The sequence below is a fragment of the Cucumis melo genome, chromosome 6, assembly GCF_025177605.1.
Source record: "Cucumis melo cultivar AY chromosome 6, USDA_Cmelo_AY_1.0, whole genome shotgun sequence".
Taxonomy (NCBI): domain Eukaryota; kingdom Viridiplantae; phylum Streptophyta; class Magnoliopsida; order Cucurbitales; family Cucurbitaceae; genus Cucumis; species Cucumis melo.
In genome coordinates this window covers 29,365,864-29,385,830 of record NC_066862.1, presented here as the reverse complement: position 1 = coordinate 29,385,830, position 19,967 = coordinate 29,365,864, and the positions used below count along the sequence as shown (strand labels likewise).

The window sequence follows — 19,967 nt, the reverse complement described above, 5'->3', positions numbered from 1 at the left end:
CTTTGTCCTTGTATACAGGTCCAAAATTGCCAGCTCAAACAGCTCTAAAACCAATCACATTTATGGTGGATAGTGAAAGAGATATTGAGTTCTCTCACACTCACACATCATCTTTTAATTCTACTTTCATTTTAGTTAAGTATATATATGCATTTTTACGAATTACGATTTTTGTTACTTACCAAATTTAAATACGATCACTTTCAAAAGATCACGTAATATTACTCGTTTGTTAAAAAAAAAAAATCGATTGATCAATCATGTTTCTACTCAAAATAGAATTTTCGTCGACTAATTTTCGTGAAGTACTTTTTCTTTAGTTGAGAAAATTTGAACTTCGACGAATAGATTTAAGATACTTGAGTAATACATTACTGTTAGGAAAGTAAATAAGCATATGCTTTTGTGACATTAAATTAGACCTCACTTAGTGGTTTTGAATTAAGTTGGAAAAGCAAAGATATTCCACCCCTTTATGCTTCCTTATGTGCAAACATAAGCTTTGAAATGGCTTAAAGCAAACATACAAACTTTTTTAATATAAAAAAAAAGTAAATTTATATTAAAAAAATAATAATAAAAGGGAGAAAAAAAAAAGAAAAAAAAAGGAAAAGGTAAGAGTGGGAATTTTGTCTTATATGATCAACATATGATTTGCTTCACTTTTTTTTCATCTCAAATTGCAATTAAAAAATTTGGGACTTTGCTTGTAGAGAAGAAAATGCATTTTTCTAAAGGTAAAAATTAAAAAAAATTCTTTCACTCAATAATTAAAAAAAAAAACATTATATATTATATATATAATGTACACAATGTAGGGGAAAAATTGTAATTACTAGAATACATATGAATTTACAAATGTGGAAATCGTAAGAAACTTAATTACACATAATGCCACTAGGAGAATAAGGAAAAATAAATAAATAAAGAAAAGGAACAAACATTTACAACACAATTTTCAATTTTTTTTCTTTATTAATCTCATCCTCGTTTTATTATTAAAATCTTAAAATGATTGTAATTTAAATCCCATGGTTAGTTTTGATTTTTAAAATTCGAAAATTAAGCTTATAAACAACTATTTCACGGATTTAAAAACAGAATATTTTTCTATTTTTAAATTTTTTTTGAAATGATAATTAAATTACCATCATTTTAAAATAATAATAATAAATTCGAGGATGAAATTCAAAATGTTAAAAAGGAAAATTTCCTAATTGGGTATTTGGGTTTTAGAAAAACCAATCAAAAATGAAAAACCAAAAACAAAATCTGCCGGCTTCTTCAATGGAGGTGATAGCGGCCGCGGAACTAGAGAAGACTACCTCTGTAAGTGAAATAATCTGACGGGGAGGATGGCGACAACGGCCGTGTAAAAACAGAGTCAAACCCATCAATCGGAACAAATTGCGAGAAACAGAATGTATCAATTTGATGATTAGGATCATCAATAAACAGATCAGGTAAATCAAAGAAAGTATCATCAATTTCCCCACCGGATTTGACCGCAACAGCAGAAGAGCCACAGCAATTAAGATTCAATTCAGATTTCGCACCGGGGTTTTGTTCATCATTAAACAGGGCAGCTTTAGCAGCGGCGGCTCGAATGTCTTTAGGAGAAGAACTAGCCGGACGAGGGAGACGATGAGCCAATTCAGGGAAATTAAGGTAAGCAGAATGACCTTTGATCGTTTTGGCGGCAACGTCGTGAGCTCTAGCGGCCATTTCTGGCGTGGAAAATGTACCTAACCAAATTCTAGATTTCTTCTTTGGTTCTCTGATTTCGGAAACCCATTTCCCCCATTGTCGCATTCGAACGCCGCGATAAGTTGGGTGTTTGCCGTCGCTTCCGAGTTTAACTTTCTTGGAGGTTTTTTCTTTGATGCAGTTTTTGATATCTGATGAAGAAGATGAAGATTGAGAGTGAAATTGGAATCTTTGAAGAGGATCTTCCATTGTAGAGAGTTTGAGAGAGAAGTGGTTGTGTCAGTGTATGTGTGTTTTTGGGGATGGGAATGTGGAAGGGTAGGGGGCCTTAAAATAGACCTTCAAAAAGCTTTGTACTATTTATCCCACGCAACATATCTTATACCTCACAAACTATCATTTTTCGATAACCCTTTGTATCGTAGATATTGTTTCGATATATTAAGGTAAATCTTTTCTCTACATGTTTTTTTATTTATATGAAAGTTATATTTTCTTAACCAACCTCGAAAACGAAAAAAAAAAAAACACTACAACTATATATTTGTATATGAATTTTATTGATTTAATTTCAAAAAAGAAAACAGACGTACTTGATTTATGATTTTGTATAATATAAATTAAAATAAATAATTATTTTATTAAATGTATGAGGGGATAAGAGAACTATTAATATAGTTTATGAATTATATTTAGCATTGTTTAATATGTGGTTATATGGATTAATTATTTTAATCACCTAAAATGAAAATAAATGATTACTTTTATATTAAACATTAATTAAACTTTGTAAATGTATTGGTTGGGATTTATGAAAGAATGCATTTATATTATTTAATAAGCAATAAAATTAATTTTAATTATTATTTTATTAATTTCTTAATTAACCAAACTATATTTCTACATTCAATTTCCTAATAATAAATTTTCATTGGTGTGTGAAGTGTTTGTGTGTATATATATATATATAATCTTAAATTTAGTAGTTTCTAACGATGATTTATTCTCATTTTCTTGCAAACTTTTTATTTAAGGCCTGAAAATTATTGATATAATTTAACCAATTTAGATGAAAATTAAGATATAAGAACGGAAAATGGTATTTTTCGACTTATTAAAACTACACTTTTAGTCTTTAAAACGGGGTTTAGGTTGTACATATCAATTACTATTATTTTCGATCGCCTTGACAAATAAGTTTTTGTAGTTAGTTTTATTGATATAACACTTGACATGGACATTGTGCTTTTACTTATTACTTGTGAGTTGATTTCAAGTATTTTGAGATTGTTTGGTAGTACAAATTTAAATAAAGATAATGACAATGACCAAATCACACAATCGAAAGATCGATTTTTTCGGGATAAATTAGATAGACATGCATGGCTTCAAGAGTTTAAATACACGTTTAAAATATATTTAATAAATAGGAATCTAAATATAACTTATAGATAAAATGGACATTTTCAAATGTAGTAAAATAAACGAAAATATTTATAAAATATAGCAAAATTTTGGATTCTAGATAAACTTCTATTACTGTCTATCAATGTCACTAATAGAAATATATCAGTAACTGTCAATGTTTATCATTTATAGAATCTGAAATATTGTTATATTTTACAATTTCCCTAGATAAAAATAAGGATCCAAATTTGTAATTTAATCGAGTTTTTCATTGGTATTAAGAAAAGTTAATTTTTTTTTAATAATTAAATATCAATTTCTAACGCAATCAACTAAATGGGTTTATTGGGAATTAAATCCGTCAATTTTGTTAATAAAAATAATAATGAAACAAAATAATAAAGTAGTTTTTGGATGAAATATTTCTTTTAAAAAAAGAAAGACAAAAAAGAAGTAATTCTTACTTAAAAAATTTATACATATAAACAATCTTTAGAATGCCCCATGCCCATTTTATAATCTATTAGCTGAAATGTTTCTAAAGTTAATTAGATTTTGAATTTTCTTTAAATATGTGTTTTTTTCTTTAAATCTTAGCTAAAATTTTGATTTGCTTTCTCTAAAGGCAATATATGATAATTTTGTCCTTAACTTAAATTCTAAAAAGAAAAAAAAAACTAAAACAATAATTGTTATTAAAGTTTAATATTGATGTGCAAAAATTAAAATGAAGAATAATCTTTTCTTTTTCTTATGGATTAAAAAAAAAAGTGCAATATCTTGGAATAATATTTAATAGTTTTTCTCTTTTTAATTTTCTTTTTTATTGATGTGTTGTCTTGTTATTGGATCACATATTTTACATATATAAATATATGGGTCCATCATATGAACAAATAAATTTAATAAAAAAATTATATATTTGCAAGTCAATAAAAACCTTTCTCAATTTGGAGACCACATAATTAATTAAATTGAGAATGCAAACCTTTTGAAAGAAAAAAAAAAATTAATTTCTCAACACCAACAATGTTTCTCTTGAAGAAAAAAAAAATATATATATATATGGTTATATATATATATATTTTAAAGAAGTCACAATATTCATTATTTTATACATTATATTTTTAAAAAATAATAAATAAATAAATAAATCTCACATTATATTTGTAATGTTATTTTCATTGTTGGTGGAATTCATTTAATTATAACTTTTCATACGTGTCCTAAAATGAGCATGAACACAATACAAACTTTTTTGAATATGATATTGGTAGAGAAAATCCATTGGTGCTTTAATATTTTATATAAGAAGAAGAGAATAATTGATTAATTAAAAAAGAAATACTCTTTTTGGAAAGATTGACAACCTCTTTTTTCTTACTTTTTGTTTCTATATTGATAGAAAAAAAAAATTCAACGGGAGACTTAATTTAATCGTACAGATACATGAGTTTATGACAAATAATATGAATGAACTGAAATCAGTATATCTGAATAAGAGGAAGATTGGAAACTACGAAGTATGGTTAAGAAAGAGTTTAAATAATTTAAAGTTATTGACTTTACCAATAAGATGTACCTTTCTTTTTTCGATGGTTAAAAAGAACTTATGTTGGTTTATGAGAATAGCAGCATGACCATGTCTCAATGGATGTAAGAGAATGCTAAACATAGACATTTGTTGAGTTGGCTTGGGTTGTGGTTTTCTTTTTTTTCTACCAACCCCAAGTCTCAAACGGGGTCTCCAATCCAACATTTGAAATACCAATTTGGTTTGGATGGATTAGGTTAATTGTCGAGTTATTTTTTTACTTATACCAATTTAAAATACTTAAATTTATCTATGATGCATGCATGTTTTATAACTAAAATCTTATAAAACTCAAATGATATACCAGTTACCCATTATATTTAGTACAAACTTTTAAGCAAAGACAAAATTTCCTAAAAGAAGAATATTAAAAAAATTCAAATTCATCTATCCCGAGAGAAATGTATATTCTTTCATTAATATATGTGTAATTCATGTTAGGTTTAGTCAAGCCGAAAACAAATTTATCCAACACGACACCAAACTCAACCCAAGTCGATTGAAATAGAAAATTTTAACTTTAACTTCAACTCAAAAACAAAACTAACTCAATCTAGCTAATCCTTACATTTTGAGAAAGGTGGATTCTTTGATCATTTGAACACCTTAATGCATAGATAATTATTATGTGTCAAATTCTTATTTGAATCGGTTCTATATATTTAATTTTGATCATTATAATTTCATTAGTTAAATCATGTAGTTTTGTTTTGATTAATAGCTGTATTTGCTAATTAAATTAATCCTAATACAATAATTTCTTTTAAAAGAGAAATTGGGTGCAATTTTGGTTAAAGAATCATTCTTAAGAATAGTTCCTTAGGTTATTTTGGTTGCTCTTGTTGTCTTATTCCAAGGCCTTATTCAAATGACTTAGACACCTATCATTTTTTCATGTGCAAAAGTTTAAACAATAAAAAGGGTTGGTGGGTCACCATTGAACAAAAGAAAATAATAAAATGTTGGCAAATTGCTATTGGACAACTTCAACAAATTTATTTCTCACCTTTTTTTCCCTATAAAATTGACCAAAATTTATTCAATATTATCTTTAAAAAGGGGTTTATTTTTATTGGGTTTTTTTTTTCCTTTTATTTATTCAATATATTTTATAAGGGTGTGTGTGGGACAATTGAGGGGTTGGATGATATGGCCTCTTGAAGCTTTGCCTTGAGATGTATGTCATTTGATGGCTCCTCATGTTTAGGAACTTTGCCACATGTATAGTTGGAGATGGTAGATAGGACAAATGGAAAAAAGAAAGTATTTTATTATTATATATTGTGACAAAATATAAAAGTATATATATATATATATATATATGATGTCATCTTGGAATCTCAATTTAGGTAGGAAATTTCAACTTTTATAAGTTGCACTTATATTTTGATTTTGATCTCTAGTTAGAATCTTTATTATTAAAAAGTCTAATTAATCCCATAAACTTTCCGTTTTTAATAATATCTATTTTTATACAACTCATTATCTGAAAATTCAAGCGTAAACTAACTGCTGAATCATAAATTTGAAATAATCTCACTCTAATGTTGTTTTTTTCTCTAGAATGCATATACGAGAATATTTATTCATAAAATTGAAAAAAAAAAGGTGAAGTTTAAGCTTTGAATCCCTCGAAGTTTGGGTAAAATTTGATAAAATTTAAATTTATGTGAAAGTTTATGTTTTTCCTTGAATTTGTATGACACAATGTTAACACGAGCATAACTCAATCAATAAGTTATAGTTTCAATTATCATTTCAAAAGTCGATGATTCTAATTCTTCAATATACTCATAAGCTTTCGTTTTTTCCTTTTTTTCTTTTAGGTCATAGATCATTTCTTCTATCATTGACACATGAAAAATTTGAGAACTAAAAACGTGAGGACAATGCAATGTTTTGTTGGTATGTAATAAACATTATAAAAGAAGAAGGTGGCAATAGCACATGGTAGTTTGACAAATAAGGTATCCAAGTAGTCTACATGGGTAGGGTCAAAGGTGACATCATGTTTGTAACTTAACCCTAAATATATATAAACTATTAGACATTCTTGTTTGAATGCCAAGAAAGTTTAAGGAAATGGACAATTGTAAAAATAGCTTCAGAAAACTTTTCATATACTTAATTCAACCACCAAATTATACTCAATTACATCAAAAAGCTTTAAAAGAAATCATTAATGAAAAGGCAATTATTGATGAAATGCTTTCTACAAGGGGGAGGTTCTCCTAAGAATATATAATGAAGTGATCATCTTCATGTGCATACCTTCCATTCTCAAACAAATTATACTACTTTTGTTTTTGTACTACAAAACCCTAATTTTGAATTCAACCATTCGAGTTTGTAACAATTTTGTTTTTATATTTATATACTTGTTTATTTCTTTATGCTTTTTTATTTAGATTTTTCTGATATTTTTTTCAATGAAACGTTTTAACTTTAAGTTAAATTATGAAAAGAAAATAAGTTTAGGAAAGTTATGATTTTTTTAAAGAGAAAGTAGATAACAAAAGGTAGAAACTTATAATTAAGATTTATAAATTTAATTTTTAAAACTCTAAAAGCTAAAAGATCAAGTTTATCCACGTAATAATTGAAATTAATTGCAAAAAGTATCATACTTTCATATATCCATTTTGTATTTTGAAATAATAATAATAATTCCATTCTCTTTTTAGCATAACTAAAAAATTAAACCCTCTATGGCAGTTCATATAAAATTATCTAATTTTTATAAGGAAAATAGGATGAATATAATATTAAATTTACGTAATCCATTAGTTTAAAATTTTAAATTTAATGGTAGAAGATCAGGAGTTCGAACTTCACTTCTTAACCTTTTACAAATCTTCAAACTAGGGTTAGAGATTTATATGATATTAGATTTATTACTCGCAACCTATTTGCTTTAACTTTTAGGTTTATTGTTTCAAGCCAACGATCGAGGATTTCTTTTTCAAGAAAAAGAACATATATCTCATTTATAATTATAATTGCCACTAAAGACAAAAAACAGAAAAACTCCTTCGTGTTGATATAATATTAAATTTACTGTAATTCATCTGCTACATAGGTGTTATTTAATAATTTTAAAGATGGGATCGGTAAAAATTTAGAGAAAAAAATTATAACCCTTTTAAAATTAGCTAAACCCTTATACATATATTATCTAATTCTCATTTTGTTTGCCCCATTCATATCTCACATCAAATTAAACCCAAACTTCTTTTGTTTCTTTGGTTTTATTTTCTTGCTATTATCTAGAAATTATGGTGTTGGTAAGTTGTCATACAAAAATAATTTAGAGCACAATGATTGCCCAAAGATATAAAATCACTTTGGTCCACACTCAAAAAAAAAAAAAAAAAAAAAAAAAGAAGAAGAAGAAAAAAAGAAGCCATTAGTTAAAATCCATATTGGTTGTCCAAATTTTGTTTGTTGATATGCTTAGTTGAGAATCTTTATTTCTATATAGTATGATATCTTTCTTCTAATGTTATAATTAAAGAGAAATTAGGATAAATGGAAATGCATAATCTTAAAGTTTCACAACTTTTTAGGAAATGCTTTTAAGAAAATTCATTTATATGCGATGTGTTTATATTAGAATCAATTGTATTTAGTCTACACAAATTAAAAATCAAATTCAATCCTTTTCATCCACATCTATAAAGTCAACAATAAAACTTTCTTAATAACTTTTTTGTTGAAACTTGTTTAATCTAACCATGAATGTATAAAATGAAAAATTATATTGAACCCCATCAATAAATAGTGATCCATATTTTATAAAATAAATTAACTTGTTTTAATTTTGAAATATTAAATAAAAAATAGTGGAAAAAAAATCGTAAAATAGATCATGACATTCAATCGTTCATGATATTATTAGATCTTTTATAAATGTTTTAAACTGCCAGTACAGATACCAGTCGTCATTATTATATGTCCTATGATGATACTAAAAAAGATCGAAACTTTGAAATTCATCACCATACATATACTATATTTTGTTTTGAACTGACTTCATAGGCTAAGAATGATCGAAATATAAGAAAGAAAATGGTGTGAATTAAATAGGAAAAGGTGGAGTTTTTATAGTGCAAAAATTGGAAAGAGATAGGGAAAAGGGGCATTTTTGTTACATATTTGATATTTTCATTATTTATCTCAAGGTCCCTACAAAAGAAAAATGTGTATATATATATATATATGTTATACTTTGTACCTTCATATATTATATATACTTTGGAAAAGCATGAGATTTTGCTCAAGTCCAAGCAATTAATGGGACCAATGAAGCATTAACCAATATCTACATTTAGCTTATTCTTCACCACAAGGTTTATATCTTCTTTATATGCAAACTAATAATAATAAATTAAACAATTATTTTAATTATTATTGTTATATATTCTTATATCATATTAATAAAAGTATTAACATTTCTAAAAATAATTAATGTGATATGGTTTAGTTAAAAAAAAAAAAAAAGTTGTTTACCGACAAAATTATGTCTTTAAATAGAATTGATCATATTATATATCGAATTAAAGGTTAATTATTTTATATACATGTAGGAAAATAAAGATAGATTTTCGTCTAGTAACTATATGTTTCAATATTTATTAATTATAACGAGTGAAAAGGAAAAACATTTATCTTAACTAGAGATATGGCGAAACTAATAATCTATATTTGGACAAGTAGAGTAGGTAGCCTGACATTCACGAAAGAACATAATGGTAAATTTGTGTATTCTGGGCAAGGAATATAAATATGAACATTGGTATGGTCTAGGTCACACATGCGCGTGGATGCTAAAGTTATCAAGGAGTTTATTGATGAGGTACATTTATAAGTTTTCCATGGTAGAGTCAATTTAATTTACTTGATCTTTTAGTTTCTTTTCCTACAAATGATTTATATTTTTTAATCATAACTAGCCATTACATATATTAAATTATTGAGCTAAACATATGTCATATTCAATCCAAATATAGTTATATACTTTTAGTATTGTTAGGGTATAGGGTAGGGAGTAGATAAATAGAGTATATAGGACGTTTGAAAGACGACTAGAATTTTTAAAAAGTCAAAGAATCAAATTGAGAGTCGCTTGATGATTTTATAGATCAAAATCAAATTAGTTATACATTAAAGTTTTGAATGGCCAAAAATTGAAAGGTGTCTTAAAAAGTTTTTGGTACCAAAACCATAAATAACCATTAAAATAGAAAAATGAAGTTCATTTGATGGGTGCATGTGTCCTACATGGTCAAGTCACTAGGTGAACCTTATTTAGGGTTTAATATGTAGAAATACTAATAATAATAATGGAAGGGGTTATCATAAAGAATGTGGAGCCCTAACTATGAAATTAATTTCCTCTCTAATGTTTATTATCAATTACACCACCATAATCTTTCAAACCTTCATTCAAATTCATCCTTTTGCATATAGAAATAATATTTATGTGACATCTATTAGGATTGGACAAATAATCATTTAGGAGGCCATTTAAAAACAAAAAATATTAATAAAAGATTCGATCAAAAATCAAAATTTCGTATATGATCGTTTTTTTCATTATTAGAGTTTCAAAATAGACTATTATTTAGATCTATCGTACGTTATTGTCTATCATTGATAAAAAATACGATTGTTTTTAGTCTAACTTATTATAAAACATAAAACACAATTCTCTAATCTAAACATATATATTAGTTATATATTGATAACTTTAATTTAACATATAATAGAATATATGAAGTTAAGCAATTGGTTGAAAAGTAAGTATCAAACCGGATTACTATCTGAATCGATGTATTAAATAAGAGTTAATTAAGGATTAAGCAGAGACAAACCATGAAATTTTAAAAATTTATATGAAAAAATGTAGTTGGACTAAATTTAATGCTTGATTGATATCAATGAAATAGTCACACAAGAACACATGTCAATTCATCCAAGTTTTTTAAGTTGGACTGCTGTTTGCTTTCATTTAATTCATCAATATATTAATGACAAAGGATAAAAGTTAACCCCCAAAGTTAATTAGCCTTTACAAATATAATTATACCTATTTAAATTTGATTGATTAAGCTTTATATATATAATATGATTGACTCTTAGTTATGGAAAGTTTATTAGAATCCAATACCAAAATATACATTTTTTAGGTTTTCTTAAAAATTAGAAGAAAGAAAAACACACACAAAGATCTCTCGATACTTCATCTACCGACTACCATCGACCTTTTTACCCATTGGAAGATCCTCCTTTAAGGGCTTTGAAATAATTAAAATTATAAACTAAAATTTTAATTTATTAACTAAAACAATTGTTCAATCGGTGTGTAGATAGGTTGGGTTGAGGATGTTTTTTTGGACCAACCTAAAAATTCGTTTTCGTTAGGTTGACAACGACCAAATAAAGTCTCCAACCCAATCCTTAGAACTCAGGTTGGGGTTGAGTTGTCTAGTTATAGCTTTTCCTTTTAATTTTAAATATGTAAGTTTCTCCATAACACAAACCTTAATTAAGCAAAGACAAATATATGGTTTTTTTAAAAATCATAGATTGGGTCAGTAGGTGCACCCAAGCATTTCCATTAGGTGGACATCCCCCTAAGCACCTTCATCATCCTCACTTCACTAATATAAGAAAAAAGTATAATGAGAAGCAAGGATGAAAGACCAATAAAAAGCAAAGGGCTAGAGACAAACCCCAAGTAGTAATAAGTATACTTGAACCGCATTGAGATTGATAGCAATAAAACTAGTGCAGTAGCTTGAAAATAAAGGAGATCTAGAGGCCCAAAAACCAGATAGAGTGCACATTGTCTTCTCAAAGGTTGATGATCGAAATGTTCCTGTCTTTGAAGATAGGATTATTTCTTTCCAACCAAACATTCCCGAGCACAATCAAGATGGTGTTGAATTTGATGATCCCCTTTCTGTGTTGTTGGTTAATATTGCAAAGCTAAGAGCAAAGAGATGTGACACTATGATGTTGCATTTTCCAAGATAAAAGACTCTCGACCTTGATCCACAAAGTTTTGACAATGCTGCAGTTAATAAAAATATGGTTTATGTCTTCGGTGCTTTAACAACAAAAGGAGCACCAACTTGGACTAAAATGAAGGGTTAGGATTTTTCTTTGTACAACATCATTTGTATTTAAGCATCTGTGTATAAGAGACCATATGAAAAATCTACATCTTTTTGGAATCTTAGATTTCCAAAACTGTTTGAAGACACCAGCATTGTTTACATTATTCTGATCAATGTTATTATTGACATTTTTTAATAGATGCTATAGAGAAACTTCCATTTGAGTTCAAATTCTATCTAGATGGGATTATCTTTAAGCTCTAAGATTCCATCAATGCTTCCATTATATTTTTACAACAAGGTATTAACTGTTTATGTTCATATATTAACTGTAAATGATGTTTTTTTTAACTTTTCTTTAATTTTATGGGTGTTTTTGAAACTTTTAAAAGTTTAAGAAGATTTTTTAAACAAAGAAACATTTTCCATCCAAAACGATGAGTAATAATATTATTTTAACCTTTTCTTTTGAGTTTAATAATATTTCTGAAAATTTGAAAGTTTAGAAGTATTTTTCACCCAACATATAAATTTCAAAAAAACATTATTAATATCCATAGAAATATTCTTATCTAAGCTAAGAAAAATGATGGCAACTTGTGAGTTTTGCAAAGTTTATAATTATTTTTTTAGTACAAACAATGGGTTGACAAAATTCATCATTTGTCCATATTAAACATTAACAAATTATATATCCTTTATTTTTATAGTAACTGTTGAATGAGTTTTTGCTTTATTTTTTTCTACAAAAGGATTGAATTTAATTTAAATTTTAATACATATGGTAAATTTTGTAAATGTGTGTTGGTTTAGGGTTTGTTCCAATTTGAAGAAATAGAAAGTTATGAAATGAGGATAAATTAATTTGATATTTTTTTCCCCTAATCTTTCTTTCTATTGGAGACTCAATAATTAATATTCTTAAAGCACAAAGGTTAAAAGGGAAAAGGAAAAGTATTAAAGAGAAAATATAAAAGACTCAAAGTATGTGTGCATTAGATAGATGTTAAGTCAACTTTGTACCTCAACGCATTTCGAGAAGAACAAAAACTTAACTTCCCATTGAAGTAATATTTCATCCTTAATTAACTATAGTTTATGTATTACTTTTTCACATCTCTAGTTAATTAGTTTCAGTCTCAAGTTTCATCTTAGTCGTCGTGAATATAAATCATCCAAATGATTGATTCGTTTGGTAGGGTTTAGAGTTTAGCAGTGTTCAAAAAATAGTCCTATTCATTCATGGGATCGATTCATAGTACTTAGGAAGTTAAGGGTCTGTTTATGATAACATTCTTGTTTCTTGTTTTTCCTGTTTCTCGTTCTTTGTTTCTTATTTTTTTAGAACAAGAAATGAGACTGTGTTTGATAACTATTCTCGTTTCCTATTTCTTGAGAAAATAAAAAATAAATAGAATTATTTTTTACGATCACTCCTTGTTTTAGTTTCTTTTGTTATTTTTCTAACATTTTCGTTTATTTTTTAGTTTAAATATAATTTAATTATATAAAAAATAATATATATATATATATATATATATATATATACACACAATTCATTAAAATATGAAAAAGAAATATAAAACATAAACATTATCATATACACATAAATTTCGTTGCAAAATTAACAACTATGATACAATAATTTTTATTAATCATATTTTGTTAAAATTTGATTTGAAATATTATTTCTCATTCAATTCAATTTTCTTAAATGATGTTGATTCCAATTCAACTTAATTATATTATTATGTAAATGTAGTTATAAAATATTAAAAATGTTCTAAATGATTATCTTAGTAAAAAGAAAATTGTATAAAGTAAAATTCTAACTAATTTAGATGATACTAAAGATAATAAATTTAAATTTAAAATATATTAATAAAGAAAAAAAGTAAGAAATACGAAACATATATAAATACAAAAAATTAATAAAAGAAGAAAAAAATCATGAATTAAACCAAAGAACTTAGACCAAAAACAAATATGGGTATCTCTTTTTATCAATGAACCAACTAAAGATTTTAAGATATAGTAGACATAGAATTGATCAAATAAAATAGGAATAGTTTCTCTAATTTTACCTAATTTTTCATAAATTTTGGTTATCAAACATATCTGTTTCTGAAAACGTTATCAACTCTTCATAACTTTTTTTCTTTTTTGTCATATCATGAAGTCTAAATATGGTTTTTTTAAACAAGACAAAGACAAGTAGTGTACTTGTATATGAAGACACAAACCTAGGAAATTGTTGTGTTGGTAAGTTTTGTAAGAGGATTATGATCAATATCAAGCAATCAAAAGACAAATTGAACACAAAACATTAATTGGGAAAAAACTTAAAAGACTTGTAATCAATAATCAATTGTTTTTTGTGCCAAAATCTTAAAGAATCTTTTAGTGGGTTAGTTGGGAATAGCTCAATTTTGTTGACAATTTGATTAGTGGATGCAATGACTCATTTGTAGGCCAAACCTTAAGGAAAAATATTTTTAAAAGATGAGAAAAGCCCAAATTCATTATAATATTTATACATAAATTTAAGATATAGTTTGTGGTAATAACTTGAAATTGGTTTATAATTATATGTCATAAACACTCTCCAATATTTTAATAGAAAAGTGGTTTTCTTAAGGGTATTGAATGTATACTAATTTGGACATCATTTTCAAAATTTTGGTTTTGCAATAACTCACCCAACTAAAATGAAATTTTTGTTGTACGGATAACCATTTCACATGTTCATTAATGATCAATGATCATCCTAAAGACCAATAAAATCTAAACTTAGGCTTATGGTTACATTAAAGTTCATTATTATCAGTATCTTCGGTGACATTACGTTAGGCTTTTGTCCTAGTTTTATGGAGGTGGATTAGCGTTACGTCCACTTTCTCATGCTTTTCCAATTGTCCTAAATCAGTATCCTTCCCCGCTCGATGCTTTTACACAAGAATATCGCAAAAGCAATCGTTGTATTTAATAGAAAATCAATAACGTTTAAATATAACGAATAGAACAATAATAAATTGCAATACCTACCGTAGTAAACAGAGATTCGTAGAAGAAGAGACTTAAAGACAACTAGATGAAGATGTCTAGTAGAGAAGAAGAAGAAGAAAGAGAAACAAATGCATTGTGGTCAAAATTACAAGATCTACACTTTGATTGTATTCAATTTAAACATTGTGATCTTTTAAAATTGTAATAGACTTGCAAAAAATGCATCGCTCTAAAACACCCCCAATACGATGTCACTCAAAACACAATCAATGTACTCCCACGTAAGTATAAAGTTAGAGTTCATCGACTTGTAAGAGACAGGTCATTAATCAAGTAAACCATCCATTATTCCTGTAGAATTCTCCTTAAATGAGGGGATAGAATTAAAGTAATTGATTAAGATCTTAAGATAACGATTAGTTTTCTTAATTTATAGTAATGAATTAGTATTAGAATTGATTTGCTTCACAATTCTCCATAAATGGAAGAGTAAGTCGCCATGGTAGAAGATTGAAAAACACTTTGGTAATTACTCCCATCGCAAGAGGAAATTTGTGGGATAAATTAGTTAATGACGAACGTACATCTAATTAGGGACACCCTTTAAATTCTAGAAAACAAAGAAGAATTAATATACATCAAAGAATAAAATCGTTGGTATGAGCAAAAAATAATATCAAAGAAAATTATGTTAAATAATTTCAGTCCATGCTGGATTTTCTAAAAGATCTATCATCAAAATTTAGATTCCAATGATTCTAACGATCCAATCAAACCTATCATTAAAAGTTTGAGACAAAATAACAAGGCAGAGCTCAACAATCCAATCAAACCAAATTTGGAAGAAATTTACACAGGAATCGGGAGCTAGATAATTCAAAAAATAGTTCAAAGTGTGAAAGAAATTATTATCACCAACATCAATGAATGCCTATGAATTATCCCAACACCAATACGAGACTTTGGAAGGGAATGGATGATATTTGAGATATTTTGGAAAAAGTTCAAGAAAGGCTATAAATCACTAGAAGCTGTGAATTTGCATACGAAAAGTTCAATGAATCACAGTTAGAGGAGAAATTCAAGCAAGCCAAAATAACAATGAAGAAGAACAAGAAAATGCTTTCATGCGTAAACAAAGATGAATGTTACGCAACCGAAGATAGATGAATCGAACATATTGTTAAATGAGTTATAAGAGTTGAGGATGGGGAAGAATTAATTGACCAAACACCTTTTGTGTTATCTCTTGTAACGAGTAGTACTTTTTCTCAAACAAAATATATTGTTAAACAAGATATATTGTTAAACAAATTTATCTCAAAAACTTGAAATAAGCATTGAAAATATAGTCAATGACCTAAGAAACAAACAGATGTTCATTCAACATTCTATCAACTATGAATGGCCCTTCATACATTTCTATATTTGAGGTGATTTCAATCTCCTAGCTAACAGGATTGATTACAAATGAAGCATACCTGTTCTTCATACAAATTTTCAAACCCAACAACTCCTTTTAGAATTTCGAAGAAAAAACCACGCATAAGTTGAAGGAGACAGAATTCGTTTTGTGTCGAACCCGCTCCTCCCAAGAAAACCACACTAAACAACATCTGAAATATTGCAAAATCTGTTTCCTGCATGAATTAGAATGTCACAAAGTATATAAATAAGCTTCAAGTCCAGAAACTGAAGATAAACCACATACAATCTTTTAAGAGTCGGAATGGACGATTTCTAACGGAAGATGCTAAAGCCTACAAGTTACAACCAAGTTAGTTAACACAGGAGAGACCAGGGCGAGGCAGGGCAGGAAGGGTGGGGAGAAAAAGACTGACCTAACATGAAAATATCAATAAACCCAAACCAGACTGCACATTATTTTGTTGTATATTGACAATAACTCGTAAATATAACCTACAATCTGAAGTTCAGAAATATACTATCCATTAAACAGCATGGATTGGACTGCCACCAGAACTCATATTTTCACTGCCAGAAGCTGGATTTGCATGGAAAGCAGATCGTCTAGACGACCCCTCAAGTAGTTTCAGTGAAAGAGAAGAGGGACCAGCATGACCAATAGATTCCCCCAGACTGAGTTTTGACATGCCAATCAGCTCATCAACATTGAGAGGACTCTTTGAATGCACGGCTGTTGGCTTAAGAACCTCATGTGTCTCCTTATTGGTGGTCTCTGCACTATATCCCGAGTAGAACGGAATAGAAAATGGAAAGAATGGTGCAACATACGCAGGATATACCACTGGATAACAGCACTGGGGGCCATCTGGCTCCGCAGGTGCTGTTTCTCCATCATTTGAGTTGGTGGAATCCATCGATTCACATTCTTCATCCACAGTAGGTGGTGTAGGCAATGGGTTATTGCTTTGCGATTCAGCATGTGAACTGTTGACAGATAGGAAGTCTTGCTGCACAATGGAATTATCGACACGCTGCAAATTTGTGGGAAGAGGAAAGACAATCAGTAATTGGTAGAGAAAAGTAAAAGTAATAAGGCTAAACATATAACTTAATTGACATACATGAATAAAAAGGTAAAAGTGATAGGGCTAATCATATTACATACTTGGCATACATGCATAAAACTGAAAATTAGCATCGTTATTCAAGGATTTTATTATGGAAGAAGGCAAGTTAATTCGAAGAAGACTGTAATACATCATATACATTTGAGAGATGGGGTAGAGTTATTGATAGATTATTGACATTTCTATAACTGGAGAGTAGATGAACTGCACAACTAGAATGTTTGTACTTTAGTAGAGCTAAAAGTTTGGACACATTATGCATTTAAGAAATAAGAATGGATGGATAGAGAATACAAACTTCATCAGCAACAATATCAAACAAACTGGAGCGCCTCTTTCGTCTTGATACATTGGTCTGCCTAATAAAATACTTTTGAGCATGGCTTGCCACTTGTGTAGGTGTCCTAGATACAACATAATTACGTGCTATCCCACGCCAGTCTCCTTTTCCAAGTTTCTGTAATCCCAATAGAAACATCCTATGCTCTTCCTCAGTCCATGGAACACCTGTGCATTACCAAACACACATATAAGAAGGATCAATTGATTCTTACCAACTGATCAAAGGTTAATCGTAGACAATTCGAATATCCTACTCCTGGTCACCTCGTTCAAAAAGTTACTAATATTAATAATTCAGTACTAGTACACAAGCATATTTGTAGATCATCCCATGCATGCTAAATGAGTGAGAAAAAAGTTATAACCAAATTTAGATGAGTCAATATGTGTGAATGTCTTTTCCTCTTTAAAGGATTTTTTTTTCAAAATATATCTTCTCCTCCTCTCTGTTTTTCATAATTTTTCTTTATGTTTCAAGCATGTACACATAACATTGTTACTTGATTCCTCTGTTTAGAGTGTAATCACAAGAACATAAGCTGGCCTAGTTATTAGCATGGATTGGGAATAAAAATGTCTCAATATACTATGTTTGGTACTAAACTATGAAAATATAGGAAATAGAATATATGTTTAGTACAATCCATTTTAACAAAAAGATGTATATATAGAGAGAGAGAGAGACAGGAACTTAGAGACAGAGAGGATGTTTATACACAAAGGAAGAAGGCTACATAGAGAGAGCCAATGTTTGACTAACCAATCAACAGGATATTCTATTTTCAACCACACTCTATGTTTATGAACAAAGAAGACACCAGAACATAAGTTTTCAAGAATTGAATTAAATGGATTGGTGTTTTTTGAAAACCATTTCCTAAAACAGGATGCCACATGAGTTTAACAATTAGACAGTAACCATTGTTTCCAAATACATAAAAATAAAAAGGAAAAAAAATTAGGTACCAACCAATTTTCTCCATCAAATATTTCCTCTAACAAGGAAACAACACTTTTCTTAGCCCCTCTTCTTAGGTTCCTTCCATTAATCCAAACTATAATTACATAAAATCCAAGCCGATCACAGAGGAAAATGAAACAGTAATCCACGAATCAAAAAGAAAAGCATGCAAAGTCCAATAAGTAACAGAAACAATTCCCAAACCTTTCTTTCTCTCACGGCAACTAGAAGAGGAGCCAGGAACGAAATCCTCCGACGCATATCCGTCAGCCGCAACACCATGCTCAGGAGTCTCTCCGGGAGAAGCCGGATTGTTGGACCCGCTTTGTAGAGCACCCGACCCGGATCCTGCATAGTGATTGAGATTCCCCATACTAGCACTCTTCCGGATGGAACCGTCGGTCAATCGGACTCCAAAGAGCTTCACAACGCGATTCGGACAAGTCCTAGAGTTGTGACCATTGTGGCTGCAATGTGAGCACCGCCGCGTCATCGTTCCGCCGCCGGATCGATCGAAAAAGGCCGCCGCTTTTCAGAAATCGAACTCAAATTCAACCAGATCAAAGGATCCAAGTTGCATGATCCGATCGAAAAAAGAAACTAGAAATTAGGGTTAGATTTTGGTTGTCCAAAGAAAGCAAATTTCGTGGTTTTTTCCTTTCTTCTTCTTTTTTTTTTTTTTTTTCCTCCCTTTGCTTTCGCAGGTGGGAGAGAAAGAGAGAAGACCGACTAAATCCAACACTATCCATTTATCGGCCTTGGATAAATGTTATTTCAATCCTCCGCTTCTTCTTCCATTTTCTTATTATATTTCTCTCAATCTCACCCGTCCACGCTTCTTTCTTCTCTTCATATTCTCACTCATCAACGGTTCCTTTTATTTCCTTGAAACTTGCACCCGCATCAGATAGCAAGTCTTTGTCGATCGGTTTTTATTTATATTCTTTTATGTTGTTTCTATTTTTTCTTTTTAATATTTCTCCCATATTTAACTTTAATAAATTTCTTCCTTTCCATTTACGAAATATAACAAAAATAAAATTTATCGAGTAAAAATATTAAAAAAAAAATTGTATTTTATAATTATGATATTGACTCTTTAAATATTTTTAAAATATTATTTTTAAGAAAAATGGTTCCATTTTAATCTTTGTTTTACACGAATTTGTAAATATTTTTTAATAGTTTTATAATTTAAAATAACTTTCTTAAATTTATTTTTTATATTTTAAAAAATGAAATTGCAAATATTTAATAAATATATTTCCATGTGT

The 19,967-nt window shown here is 28.5% G+C and overlaps 2 protein-coding genes across 2 annotated transcripts; both read right to left on the bottom strand.

The window, feature by feature from the left end:
• Positions 1–803: 803 nt before the first annotated feature.
• Positions 804–2,074, bottom strand: LOC103490873 (ethylene-responsive transcription factor ERF039). Its single transcript, XM_008450598.3, has one exon. The coding sequence runs from the start codon at positions 1,954–1,956 to the stop codon at positions 1,312–1,314; it is 645 nt and encodes a 214-aa protein (XP_008448820.1). The 5' UTR covers positions 1,957–2,074; the 3' UTR covers positions 804–1,311.
• A 14,383-nt stretch (positions 2,075–16,457) lies between these two features.
• On the bottom strand, positions 16,458–19,528 carry LOC103490872 (transcription factor KUA1). The gene is made up of 3 exons (XM_008450597.3): positions 18,898–19,528; positions 17,689–17,897; positions 16,458–17,294 (listed from the first exon to the last, which is right to left on the bottom strand). The coding sequence occupies exons 1-3, from the start codon at positions 19,184–19,186 to the stop codon at positions 16,788–16,790; spliced, it is 1,005 nt and encodes a 334-aa protein (XP_008448819.1). The 5' UTR covers positions 19,187–19,528; the 3' UTR covers positions 16,458–16,787.
• Positions 19,529–19,967: the final 439 nt, after the last annotated feature.

Coding starts and splice junctions, on each gene's coding strand:
- LOC103490873 (XM_008450598.3), bottom strand. CDS start 1,956: ATGGAAGATCCTCTTCAAAGATTCCAATTTCACTCTCAATCTTCATCT.
- LOC103490872 (XM_008450597.3), bottom strand. CDS start 19,186: ATGACGCGGCGGTGCTCACATTGCAGCCACAATGGTCACAACTCTAGG. Junction 17,898..18,897: donor TTGCCGTGAGAGAAAGAAAG/GTTTGGGAATTG, acceptor GGTAATGCACAG/GTGTTCCATGGACTGAGGAA. Junction 17,295..17,688: donor TTGATATTGTTGCTGATGAA/GTTTGTATTCTC, acceptor ACAAATTTGCAG/CGTGTCGATAATTCCATTGT.